General features: G+C 32.8%; 1 protein-coding gene across 1 annotated transcript; it reads left to right on the forward strand.

The window, feature by feature from the left end:
* The first annotated feature begins 565 nt into the window (after positions 1-565).
* On the forward strand, positions 566-2,333 carry LOC107840027 (peroxidase N1-like). Its single transcript, NM_001324579.1, is given in 3 exon segments — positions 566-1,034; positions 1,486-1,648; positions 1,770-2,333. Coding segments are annotated over 3 exon segments (999 nt in total). The 5' UTR covers positions 566-617; the 3' UTR covers positions 2,189-2,333.
* Positions 2,334-11,274: the final 8,941 nt, after the last annotated feature.

The following is an 11,274-nucleotide window of genomic DNA, read 5'->3' on the forward strand; positions in this document are numbered from 1 at the left end:
CGGGGTGGGGGAGGGGGTGGGGGGATGACCTCACGTTACCAGTGATCCCCACCTTTTCTTTAGTCAACATTTTACATTTATTAACTTGTGATTTTTTGACACCCATATGCCCAACAAAAATCACAACACATACAACGGCAATATAATAACAACTCTTTTCTCCTCTCAAGAAAAAAAGAACCAAAAATCTAATGCTTAATCTGACTAGACAATTTCACAATTTTATACATGCAATTATCATACTATTAGTTAATTACAAACTTGACTAAAAGAGACAAGACAGAATCAAGGCTGCCACTTAGTTGCATGCCAACTCATGGCTCCAAAACAATGTTGAATTTTTGATCCACCACTTTACCTCATTAAAGCAAAAACAATTATAATAAAGCAGAAAAAAAAATCAAACGCGTATAGTATAGGCCCATATAGTCATTTTCAATTACTGTTAGCCGGCTTTGCTTACTCATGGTCTCTTACTTGAGTTGCATGTATATCCTTTATTTGCTTCTGCCTATAAATACGTCCAGGTTTCTTATAAAATTTCATATCATTAAGCAACGTAACAGAAAGAGTATAGAATTGTATTATCATAAATAGTGCGTACATAATCAACATTTATGGAGTACTACTATAATTACAATTCAATTAACAAAATGGTTTCGATTATTTTTATTCTCGTGCTAGCAATTGATTTGACTATGGTATTAGGCCAAGGGACTCGTGTTGGATTTTATTCCAGTACGTGCCCAAGAGCTGAATCCATTGTTCAATCAACGGTGAGGTCTCATTTTCAGTCTGATCCAACGGTGGCGCCAGGATTGCTGAGAATGCACTTCCATGATTGTTTCGTACAAGGTTGTGATGCTTCCATCCTCATTTCTGGTTCTGGCACTGAGAGAACAGCTCCCCCAAATTCATTGTTGAGAGGATACGAGGTTATCGATGATGCTAAGCAGCAAATTGAAGCTATTTGTCCAGGAGTTGTCTCCTGTGCTGACATTCTTGCTCTTGCTGCCCGTGATTCCGTTCTTGTGGTAATAATAATACATATATATATCCCTTGTTTTGCCCTCTAGATTCACAACACGATTGACGTAGATTTGCCAAAGAAAATTAAATGGATATATATTGCATGAAAGAACGTAGTTTTATGTTGTGGTTATGGTCCCATGCATGTTGCATTAGCAATAGCTTCTCCGGGAAGTAACATAAATTTTAACACTGTCAAATCACCTAAAAGATAACTATATGTAGCAGTATATATAAAAGATGGTATTAGTCACCTAAAATATGTATATATAAAAGATGGTATTAGTCACCTAAAACATATTGTTGGCTGCCACTTACAAACTATAACTAATTAAAATATACTAGCAATATACGTAGTTTTTTTTTTTTTTTTTTTTTTTTTTTAACATTATCGTTTTACATAAAAATCTAATTCCTTCACAGTAATTAATAATATATTTTTGTTGATGCATGCAGACTAAAGGATTGACCTGGTCTGTGCCCACGGGGCGCAGGGATGGACTAGTTTCAAGAGCATCAGACACGTCTGATTTGCCAGGCTTTACTGAGTCTGTTGATTCTCAAAAGCAAAAGTTTTCTGCAAAGGGTCTCAACACTCAAGATCTCGTCACCCTTGTTGGTAAGTCTAACTTAATTATCCTTGAATATTACATAGCAAGTTTTTTTAAAATAACTACAGTGATCGTCAAATTAAAGTGAATTAATAATAATACAACTTATGTTTAATTTTGTGTGGTCAGGTGGGCACACAATTGGGACCTCAGCATGCCAATTCTTCAGCTACAGGCTATACAATTTCAACTCCACTGGTGGCCCTGACCCTTCAATCGACGCATCCTTTCTTCCTACGCTTCGAGGATTATGTCCACAAAACGGAGATGGCTCAAAGCGTGTGGCACTGGACACTGGAAGCGTGAACAATTTTGACACCTCGTACTTCTCTAACTTGAGGAATGGTCGCGGAATTCTGGAATCAGACCAGAAATTGTGGACTGATGATTCCACCAAGGTGTTTATCCAAAGGTATTTAGGGCTCAGGGGATTTCTTGGATTGAGATTTGGTGTCGAATTTGGAAGGTCGATGGTTAAAATGAGCAATATTGAAGTTAAGACTGGGACTAATGGTGAAATTCGTAAAGTTTGCTCAGCAATCAACTGATTCATAATATCATCCTCTTATTTATGTACTTAATTACACTCTTTTTACATAGGTTCGTTCATGTTAGCGCAAGCTGCAAAGTCGAATTGTTATAGTGGTATCCAATAATATCAATAAATAAAAGCATTTACCGAGTGAACTTGCATGTTCTTGCTCTTTCGCCCCCCTATCCCCTGAAAATTAAAAAAAAAACTAAAAGAAAATGGAATTAAGTTATCTACTCTAATATTATTATTTTTTTAAAAATACTATCTGGTTAATTTAGACGGTTGAAACAAGTTACTCTTTTGTTTTCTAAGTTACAATAATTTCAACATGATCTGAAGATTTATATGCTGTCGTGTAACTTGTAAGTAGTGAATTTAACACGATAATGTAAAAATATCTATACACTAATAATAAATAAAATTTGAACTCGAAAAAAGCCTATCGACTGATTCTACCAGGAAGTATATAAGAAAAAGTTAAGAGAAGTCTTAATTTTATAATTAATCAAGGCATTTATAAGATATAAATAATTATAAGCTAGTTAGTTTCTATGATAACATTAATTGAAAATCTAGCAAGAACGATAAGATGCCTATCATTACAGGTTTAAACTATGTTAATAGCGTAAAAACCTATTACACTGTCAATATATTTAACTTGCATTACAGTTTTAGTTTATTGGATGAACATTTTTTCTTTTTCCTTCTTACAAGTAATTGTCAATTAACTGTCAATGTTTTATTCCTACAATTAACTGAAAACGAATATATTACTAATATATTTTCACCACTTTTGCAATTTTTGGAAAACTGGGAAGACTTTGATGGATATCCATCTATATAGAGAAGTCAACCAAAAATATAGTATAATAAGAGTATAAGTCGACAGACAATGAAATTGAATGAAACCATGCACATTCACGTGTTGGATTAGTATATAGTTCAAAAGGAGGATTTGATTTAAATTAAATTGTCAAAATTGGAAAGGGTAGCTTGCCTAGTGGACAAACAAACCTTAATTACATGGACCCAATCAAATTGACTTCTCCTTACAAGAGTAAGAAAATACAAATAATGAATTTGAAGATGGCCACTAACTGAAGGTTGCTATTATCTTATTTATAGTTCTATCATCGAAGCATTCATTTTTGAAGCTATTAATTCGAGCCAATCCATAACATATTAACATCTAGAAAAAGATCATGCTCTAACAATCGCCCGTGACGATTTCCTATCCCTTCCGTTCTATGTAAAACAATAGCATATTTAGTACACTCTGTTTTACGTAACATATTAAAAATCTATAGTAGTAATAGATATTAGTATATGTTTGATCCTCATATGTTATATCATAGGGTATGGTTATTAGGTAGTCTTTACTTTATAGTTAGCTTCTGGTTTAGTTTCGGATCTCTATTTTCTTAACACAATATCACACGGAAAAAGGACATGAGCTGATCTTTTTCAAAATAATTGGGCCATTAGACATTTATGGCCAGTCGGCCCATACAAATTTCATCTTCTACAGTTTATATACCATATTGATACAGTTCGTAAAAAAATAAAGTAACAAATTTATGGGTAAAAATTGTATCATTGTTATATGAAATATGCATTTTTTAATATAATGTGCATAGAATATGTATCATTGTTGTATCAAAATATAAATATATATATATATATATATGTATGAGATGTATATAGAAATTGTATCTTTATTGTATAGAATGCAAATTTGTATATGATATGTGTCAAATTTATATCAATATTGTATAAAACTGTCAACAAATAGCTAGAAATAGAATTAAAATACAATGACCATTTTGTATCAATAATTTCATCCAAAGTGCTATTTATGTCTTTTCCCCATCACAATTAGAGACAAATATCATAATAGAGGCCAATAACATGTATTGTGCACGCTGACCCAATAAACCTTACAGATTTGTTTCTTGGGTTAGGCCATCATTTAGCCCAAAAATCATGCGTGATGTGTGTTATGCTTTATAAATCTCTTTATTTTCCGCACTTATTTTAACTAGTTTAGTATACGTGCTTTGCACGTGTATATATACATTAGTCAATAAAAAATATATTATTATTCTCTTTACTTATCTCACGTAGACAAAGTTTCTGCTTATACAAATAAAAAACGATAAAAACTTTTAATTATTTCGCCACATAATAGTGAATTGTTTTGTGGTCTTCTTCATTCATCGAAAACATCACTTGATTCGTTTAATATTTCAACCAAAGAAAAGACATAAAAAATTGTTAAAAAGGGACAAATTTCATCTTACCTACACTTAAGTTGTGAAGTGATTCTAATAAAAAAAGAATACTAAAAGTACACAATGTTTACTTATCTTTAAAGAGCAAAAAAGTTGGTCTATGAGCCCCAACCCTCAGTTGCAACCTTACAACTTAATGTGTTTATTTCATATGAATTACTACTACATCATTAACTTTAAGAATAATTATGACTATAATTAGGATTTAAAATTAGAATTTAATTAGCATCAAAATTAGAATCCCTTGTAAATCCTTGTCTGTTATCAGACTACTTTTCTGTTTCTTCCTTAGCTAGCATGTCAATTCATCTCTTAATCAGTACGTCATCTTAATCATATGTTCACACAGCTCTATCTTCACCCGCACAACATGGATTTACCTTCACTTGCATAAAAATATTAAAAAAATAATCAATAATAAGTGTTGTACATTTAGTCATACACAGTTTGACGAAGGTAAGAAGGCCTAATAACTTTACGAAGACAACAAACATACACATTAATGAGCGAAAAATAAAGAAAAAATATTATTCAAGAAATAATCGTTATACATAGAGAACAATATTATTTAGAAATTCGTAGAAATATTAACCATGTCAGAACTTAATTATAAATGTATTATGTCAAAATAAATAAAATAGTATAATATTTTGATACGTCATAATGCTACAGAACCTAGACCTACCTAACTGCTTACCGTGACAAGTTCGTAAGGCCATGGTGGCTCTTTTTTTTTTCATCCGGTATTCGGTGCCCGCGTTGAAGCCCCGACTAATTCAGATCGCGCATTGCATGACCCATTAAGGTGGCAGCGCTCTCAACAGAGTTTTCTCCATACCCAGGGTCGAACACTCGACCTCTAATTAAGGATGAAGCAGCCATGATGGCTCTCTTACTTTGCTATTCTTATGATAATAAAACCATTATGTGCATGAAGATAATACTATCTTTATATGTCCCTTAATAATTCCTTTATATTAGGCAAAATCCATCGGCAGACCCCTTAAGTACGCACCATCTTTCACTTAGGCACCTTAAGTGAACAAGTTACATTTTAAACACCTAAAGTAACCTTAAAGTATGTCACTTTGGCACGTTTTGCTGATTTGACACATTGTGTGTATTGCACACACTTTGAGCGCGTAGACAGCTTAAATTTTACTAATTTCTTTTTTCTTCTTCTTCTTCTTCTTCTTCTTCCTTTTGATCTTCTTCAATACTTTTCTCCATTTTTATCCATTAATCACTCATAAAACCATGACTTCTTCCTTAACAATAGCAAAAAATGATGGAGAAATAATCTGCCATCACTTTCTTCTTCTAATTTCTATAAATCCATAATTTTCAACCACTCATTTTAGTTTAATTTTTGCCTCTATTTTACCATATAGTACATCATGTTTTTGCATTCAAAATAACCCATGAAGGCAATCTCAACAAAATTTTTGCCTCGATTTTCTTCAATTATTGACAATTCGATTGTGGATATTTCCTTCAATTGTGAAATCTCAACAAAATTTTAATAAAGAATGTTTGAAATCTTAAGTATTCTTAATATATTTCCTCCAATTGTTGACATTTGATTATGAAAATTTTCTCAAATTGTGAAATCTTAATAAATTTTTAACAGATTATGTTTAAAATGAATTCTTAACAGTCTTTTTTTTTTTTTTTTGAAAAAAATCGATAGTGTATTTGAAGGTAATTGATAAAGAGAAGATTTTGGTTGTGGAGGTTGGTGGGGAGAGGAGGTGAGTGGTGGGCATTTAAGAAAATGACTGAGGGGTGGGGGAGCGGGTAGGGTGGGGAATGGGGGTGTAGGCGGGTAGGTGGGCTGAAGAAGACACATTTGGTTGGGGTGGGGTTAATTATAATTCTTTTTTAAAATAATATTTGTATTAAAAATGTCAAGTGTCAATATTTAATTGGTATTTTTTTATTTTAGTTAAAATTAGTTATTTAAAATTTGATTTTAGATAAAAATGACAAATGTCCATATTTTATTCGTTATTTTTCAGCTCATTGGCGCGTGTAATACACGCACGTAGTATTATTTTGCTAATTCAGCAAAACGTGCCAAAATGACATACTTTGTGGCTATTTGAGGTGCCAAAAGTGAGCAACGTTTACTTGAGGTGCCAAAGTGAAAGATGGTGTCAAGTTGAGGGGCCTGACGATGGGTTTTACCTTTATATTGCAATATCAAAGAGCCAATACAACACATGATACCCATAACCCTCTTAATCATATAATCAATAAACAGTTACATGTTATGATCATAAACCCTTTAATCATATTCCTAAATACGACATATGATACTCAGACTTAATTAACGCGGAATGCTTTGTACACCGAACAAAATTATCAAACTCAAATAATTATAAATAATTATTCATAATTTTGAAAAAAAAAGGTCATCGACAAATATACTTACAATAACATTTACAAGAATACTCGTGAGTTAAGCCTGCATGAAGTAACTATGCTTCCATCGTTCCTTTTCATAGTAAATTCATGATCACTCAAATTGTTATTTATAAATAATGTAAATACTTGTTTCTTTCCATTCGATCAATAATATAAATTGGTATCTCTTCTTTATTATTCCTCTCCCAAATATTTTAATTTTTCGACAGGAATGAGTTTAAAGTCTCTAGTATAAGGGGGCAACATTATAACCATTTACCAATATAAATCCTTCCAACTTAGAAGGGCTTAAGTTTAGATTGTTTAGTAGAAACATAGACATTTACATCAGAAGTAAATTTTAACACACTTCTAGCCTTCCAAGTTAATTTCAATATAAATCCTTATCGTGTATGTTCTTGAATCTGGATAATTTGATTAAGCCGCAACCTCTCTATAATTTCATTATGCGCACAATATTATGTGTTTCCACACATAATACCTAAATTGAGGGGAAAAAGGATGAAAATATGAAAGGTTGTTAAAGTACTCGAAACCACAAAAATTATCTTTCAGCTAGCCTTCTAAACAATTTCTTTCGTCATTAATCGTTGATGCTCCATCACTTCGGTACCCCATACATAGTTTAGCTTGAAAACATTTTGTGGATTCTATGATCAATACCAACTTATAACTCACACTTGTATGAGCCAAATAAAAATTTAAAGTTTTTATGTCCCAATTCTCGGTCAAAGTTTAATGTTTGAATCTTAAAATTCAAATGTGCCATATAAATGTGAATAATTCTTTTTAATGTGTGTATATTGTATGTTGAATTCCTTAACTGCTTTTTGGATTTAATACTTTATACTTTGACTTTTTTTTTTAGTGAAAGTTGTGCTCGGCCACTCCTAAAAAGGACGAGTCCATTACAAGAACATATGAATTTGAATGCCCATTTGGGTTATGCTGATTCTAGTAATTAGGGCCATTTGCTGCCCTGTAATTAGTTTACCTTCTTCATTGTTTGACCAACAAATGTCCCGTTCATACTTAACCAAGCGAAATTTTTTATTTTTTTTAAAACAACCATCTTGATTCCCCTCTCACTCTTTAGTATCCATTCTATAGCTTTTGAAGATCAAGGCATCCAAAATCTCTATAGAACTTGTTACTTAGACAAATATCTGCACAATCTGTAGAGTCAATATGCATTACCTAGTGCAGATAGTACTACACATCAGATAATACAAAATAACGATTATATGGGAATAATTTTTGTTGAAGAAAATGGTAAGAAAGCACACCTTTAAGTTAGAACTCCATCTCTTAGACGTACAATAGCCATTAAGTTAATAGGGCAAGGGTTTCATTTTCATATTTTCCCCAGGCAAAAGCAAGTTATTGTGTAACACATTCAGTTGACAATAAGCTAAGTTCGCGACATGTGAAATCAAAGTATCTAAGCCTTCAAAATCATCAGGACTGTCATCATAAAGTTCTTCTACGTAAAATCCGGCAATAAGATGCAGACCATGTCAAGAGTTGTTCAGATTCAATCTTACATGCAGTGAAGGAATTCCACGAGCAGTGCAAAGGTGACAACAACTAAACATACCTCCAGGAGACAAAGAAGCTGCTGCTACGAGGACAATGCTTCTAGACCTAAAATTTGTAAGCCATGCTTCTAGACCTAAAATTTGTAAGCCAACCAGGTGCAAAATCTTTAGTAGCTTTATCTTCTAGAATAAGTACATTTGGAGTTCCCTTAACTTCACAATAATTCTTGAGAAGCATTCTCGATCTACGCAGTGTCACTAACCACTTTTGGCAAAGTTCAAAGACTTTATTGAATTCTCCCATTTTGCAGTATCTTTTCATGAGTGCCAAAATGGGAACATGATCAGCTGCTAAATCAGAGGCTAGAAACTTGCGAAAGAGCTTGTCTGCCTCTCTCATCATACCTACAAAACAATATAAGTAGTTTCGAGTAAGTAATTACATATGACTGACAATCCTTTCTCAACATTTCATCATGTAGCTGAAGCGTTGAGGGAATCAGTCCAAGATTACAAGCAGCACCAATCCACAGATTGTAAGTGACTGAATCAGGGGTTAGACCATATAAAAGCATCTCTTTCTCCAAGGACTGAGCTGCAGAAAAGTTACTTGATGTTATCTTTGCATGAACTAATGCATTATATGTATATATGTTTGGTAGAACCAAACGAAACCATAGCACTACAATTCTACAATATTGATGGAAATAATTTTTTTCAAAATAAACAGAAATTTCAACACACTTAGGCGCCGATCAACTAATTCCACCATTTAGCTTTCACGTTTTACTTGATATTTCTTTCAGATGTTACAAAAAGGGACAACCACACAAATGACAATAAGAGAACTATTGTCCGTGAAAAGAGCCAAGAACCTCATTATTAACTTACCCAAGATTAAAGCTTCCCTGAACAGATACCATAAATAGATATATAAAGCTTACTAATCTAATTACCCAGAAATTGAAGGAAAATCGAGATTACAAGAAAAATTCCTCAAAATCGTCCAAGATTCATGTACCATCGATAAACTATAATAAAACAATAATGATAATAGAGGTACAAAATAATACAATTAAATCTAACCTACACATAAATTTTTTTCAAAACCCGATCGAACATTCATCGACCACCTGTATTTATTGGAAAAAACAACAAATAATAACAGATCAGAAACTACAGCGAAACAAGTATACAAAAGTAATTACAAACTCACTTAGGGCTAATAGTTCCTTATGAGCTTGTCTAGGAATAACGTTCTTGAACGAAAATTCCAATACAAAAAGTGAACCCAAGTTGTAGCAAAAGTGACTATAGAAGAATCAACATTATGATGGTTTTTATAGAAGTAGATGATTCATAAACTAAAAAGGACACTAATTAATTTTTGGCAGGGTTTTTCATATTTTTAATTTTTTTCCTCATAAATAAACTTAAAATTGTTGTCCTAAAATTGACTAACATTAGGAGTGCAGGGGTTTCTGCTATTGATGTGCACTTTCTGAACTTTGAGCTTCGTTTTCTTGAATGGATTTTAATCAGCATGAAGTAATCACCGGTGACTATAAGTACGTGCTGAGCCATCATTTTTTTTTTTTTATGAGTGCAGTTAAGTGTCTGATGATTTTTTTTATTGTTCAACAGTGTTCCTTGAATTGAGGTATATGTTACTCCAGTCATTGTGTATAAGGCTTCAAATTGGGATCTGTCGGTGAAATTACAATAAAAATACAACTGAAAATTACAAGTGAAGAAAATATAAAAGACTATATTCTTCTTCTTCGGCTGAGGCGCAGATATCTCGCTTTCTTTAAGGAGATTCAAGCCCACTGCAGCAAATATTTCACCGGTCCAGCAGTAATTTTCTTGACTTGTCCCCTGCAGGATACAACAACCTTCTCACAACAACTCAACAACTCTGGACAAGAGTTGAGTTCAAAGTTCTACAATAAAAACACCTCCCTTCAACTAATAAACTCTCTTATTTGACTAATTTTTATAAACTCTACATTAACTTGTATTTTTCAAACCATGCAAGACTATGTCTATTTATAGGTGAAAAATTCTTTCAATTTAAATTAGTGCTCCACTTAAGTTAGTGAGATAAATGAATGGGTAAATGGCATGAAATGCCAATAGCATATCAAAGTAACCTGCTGCATGATTGTAAAAACTGATGGGAGTAAAAAGCACCAAGAATCAATGTCATTTAGTTAATAACATTCTAATCAATGGTTACCTCCAACGTAAAATGAAGTAGTGGAGTAGTCAGCAGCTTATAATTGATAACCAAAATGTGAAGCAAACTAATATTACTAAGTAAATATTAAAATGCTAAATCCATCAAGATCGATTCCCCACACTAACAACTTTCTTAATTAGAGCTCATCACACTAGGCTTGCATGCAAGCTATTGCATAGGAACGGGCTTATCCAATATGCACCCGAAGAGTAGCGATTGCGGGTTTCCTGGGGCTTCAGAAAAAAACAGTTGGACTAATAAGATAAAAAAGAGCTTGTCTTGAGGCAAATTCTTAGACAAAAACACTGCCAAGGGGTTCCCCATAGTCAAGCCTCTCTCCTTGAGATTAATGTCTTCTTTTTGCTAGAAACAATATGTTCCTAGTACTATACTACTAGTTAAACGAAGTAATTAGCTGCTTTCCTAGGATTCTCAGCTTATAATTAATACAACCAATTTCTTGTAACAATCGTCATTGTTTTCTTCTCTCAACAATGAAACTTCCCTCCCACAGCTGTCAACTACATCCCCTTTTTTCGAAGCTTATTTCCTTCGTGATGTATAATATTTATCTGTATGCAACATTTTGCCTTTTGACAAA

Source organism: Capsicum annuum, chromosome 8, assembly GCF_002878395.1.
Source record: "Capsicum annuum cultivar UCD-10X-F1 chromosome 8, UCD10Xv1.1, whole genome shotgun sequence".
Lineage (NCBI taxonomy): Eukaryota > Viridiplantae > Streptophyta > Magnoliopsida > Solanales > Solanaceae > Capsicum > Capsicum annuum.